General features: G+C 66.6%; 1 protein-coding gene across 1 annotated transcript in view; it reads left to right on the forward strand.

Annotated features, from left to right (window-relative positions):
* bsna (bassoon presynaptic cytomatrix protein a) overlaps positions 1-2,500 on the forward strand; it is a gene marked incomplete at both ends in the record, with an annotated part of 114,466 nt that overhangs the window by 108,403 nt on the left and 3,563 nt on the right. The window contains 2 exons of the mRNA XM_084446111.1: positions 1-775; positions 1,734-2,500. The exon at positions 1-775 is cut by the window's left edge and continues 1,770 nt beyond it; the exon at positions 1,734-2,500 is cut by the window's right edge and continues 90 nt beyond it. Coding sequence (XP_084302237.1) covers positions 1-775; positions 1,734-2,500 — 1,542 coding nt within the window. The remainder of the gene's footprint in view (positions 776-1,733) is intronic.

The following is a 2,500-nucleotide window of genomic DNA, read 5'->3' on the forward strand; positions in this document are numbered from 1 at the left end:
TCCTATTACTATGACAACTACAAACATGGCGGCGGCGGCGGCGGCGTGCCGGCGGCGGGGTCGGGGGCGGCAGCGGCGCGCGGGCTGCAGAAGCCCTCGTCCAGGAGCCTGGCGCCAGCCGTCATGTCGTCTGGCAAGCGCAGCAAACACCGCAAGACCGCCATGGAGCAGAAGGTCTCCAAGTTCTCGCCCATCGAGGAGGCGCGCGACGTGGAGGCCGACCTGGCCTCCTACCCCTCCTCCTCCGCCGTCGGCGACGGGGGCGTCTCCGCCGCGACCCGCGGCCGCCGTCTCCACGACGACCTGAGGAAGGGCGGCGGCGGCGCGTACGACCAGCGGTACTACGGCGTGATGGTGGTGGAGGAGGACGACCGGATGTACTACGCCTCGGGCCGCTCGCGCTCCACAGGCTACGGCATGGACAAGGTGGCGTCCAGGGACTACCCCGGCTACCGGAGCCGCTCCTACGAGAGAGACTCCTCCTCCTCCTCCTACCGTTCCGGCTACGGCGGCTACAGCCACGGCGGACGCCACCCGCGCCAGTGCTCCGAGGAGGGGAGCCCGCTCAGCCCGCTGGGCCTGGGCCGAGCCTCTGACCCGTACGACCCGGCGGGCCATGCTAGTCAGTGTTATGACGGCCAGTACTACGGGTCCAGCCACTCCCTCCCGGACGTGCAGGACCACGTGATCCGGGACCTGCCGAGGACGCATGTCTACAAACCCGACGATGCGTACATTATAGACGATATGCACTGTGCCGTGTCAGACAGCGAAGGTAAATGCGAGGAGGCGTGGTCACGTCACACGGGCACCCCTCCGTCTAGACGTCCCCCACCCACCCAGAGCTACACTAGCGCAGCCAGAGAGAGCGCGAGAGAGAGAGAGAGAGAGTTGCATGCTGTGGTTTTGCGTTCTTAGGGCTAGCTGGAGCTCCCGTCGTGGGGATCGGCTGTCTGTCTGTCCGTCTGCCTGCCTGCCTGCCTGCCTTGTCCGTCTGCCTGCCTTGTCCGCCGGTCTGTCTGTACTCTGTCCAAACTCGCATGACTCAACACGTTCGAATCCTAGTCTTTCTCTCTTTTTTTTTTTGCATGCTCGGAGCTGCGTCACATGGCTTTTTCTTCCAGGGAGCGTCCTGAGTGTACACCGCATTGTCGTTGTTGTTGTGGTCTTTGTTTGGTTGGTTTACGTGAGGTTCACACTCACACTTCAAGTCAGTCACTGTCTATGGTAATATCTGGTGATTAATAAATGTGTTGTTATTATGGTGTTGTTTGTCTGTATCATGCATGGATGTAAACATACTTTTTTGTTCTGTGTTTCTTTTTTTTGTCTTTTCTCCCCCCACCCCCCTTTCTGTCCCTGCTCCCTTCTGTCCCCGCCCCCTTCTTCCCCCGCCCCTTCTGTCTCCGCCCCCTCTGTCTCCGCCCCCTTCTGTCCCCGCCCCCTTCTTCCCCCGCCCCTTCTGTCTCCGCCCCCTCTGTCTCCGCCCCCTTCTGTCCCCGCCCCCTCTGCCCCCACCCCCTTCTGTCTCCGCCCCCTGCTGTCCCCGCCCCCCTTCTGTCCCCGCCCCCTTCTGTCTCCGCCCCCTGCTGTCCCCGCCCCCCTTCTGTCTCCACCCTCTTCTGTCTCCGCCCCCTTCTGTCCCCGCCCTCCTGCATGGCGTCCGTCAGGCTGCATGCCCCTCTCTCCTAGCGACCTGGAGATTGACTGTGATATGCTCTTGGTTTCCCAAGCCTACCACCTGGGCCAGGAGGAGACCGACTGGTTCCAGAAGCCGCACTCCGGCTCGCGCCACTACGGCGCCGGGGGCCACGCCTCCTCATCAGGGCGGAGCCGGCACGTCAAGCACACCTACCACGACTACGACGAGCCCCCGGAGGAGGACCTGTGGCCGCAGGACGACTACGGACACGGCAGCGGCAGCGGGCGCCACGGCGGCTCCTCCTCCTCCTCGCGGGACCACCGCCACCACGGCGCCGGCTCCTCCTCGCGCCACTCCTCGTCCTCCTCGCGCCACGGCGGGGACGAGCCCAGGTCGTCGCGCTCCTCGTCCAAGGGCCACCCCAAGGACCCGTCGCCGCGCCACGACTCCCAGCGGATGTCCTCGTCCTCGGGGAAGAGGGGGGACTCGCGCTCGGCGGGGGGCTACCACTCCACCGACTACTCCCGGGACCCGTCGACCCACCACCACGGCCAGCGCTCCTCCTCCAAGCAGGGCTCCCACCACCAGGGGGGCTCCTCCAGGAGCAAGCAGCAGGACCTCCAGGGACACCCCTCCTCCTCCAGGCAGTCCGGCGGCAGCTCGGGCCGGGGGCAGGGCTCGGCCGGCGGGCCCCCCGGCTCGGGCAGGCAGGGCCCCGGCGGCGGCCCCCAGCAGGACGGAGGTCCCGGCCAGAGGACCCAGCTGCAGCAGCAGCCCCAGACCCAGGCGACCCGGCAGGCTCAGACCCCAGGGGGGGCCGGGCCCCAGCAGCAGCAGCAGCAGACCCCCGGCTCGGCC

Source organism: Borostomias antarcticus (genome assembly GCF_949987555.1).
Source record: "Borostomias antarcticus genome assembly, chromosome: 11".
NCBI lineage: Eukaryota > Metazoa > Chordata > Actinopteri > Stomiiformes > Stomiidae > Borostomias > Borostomias antarcticus.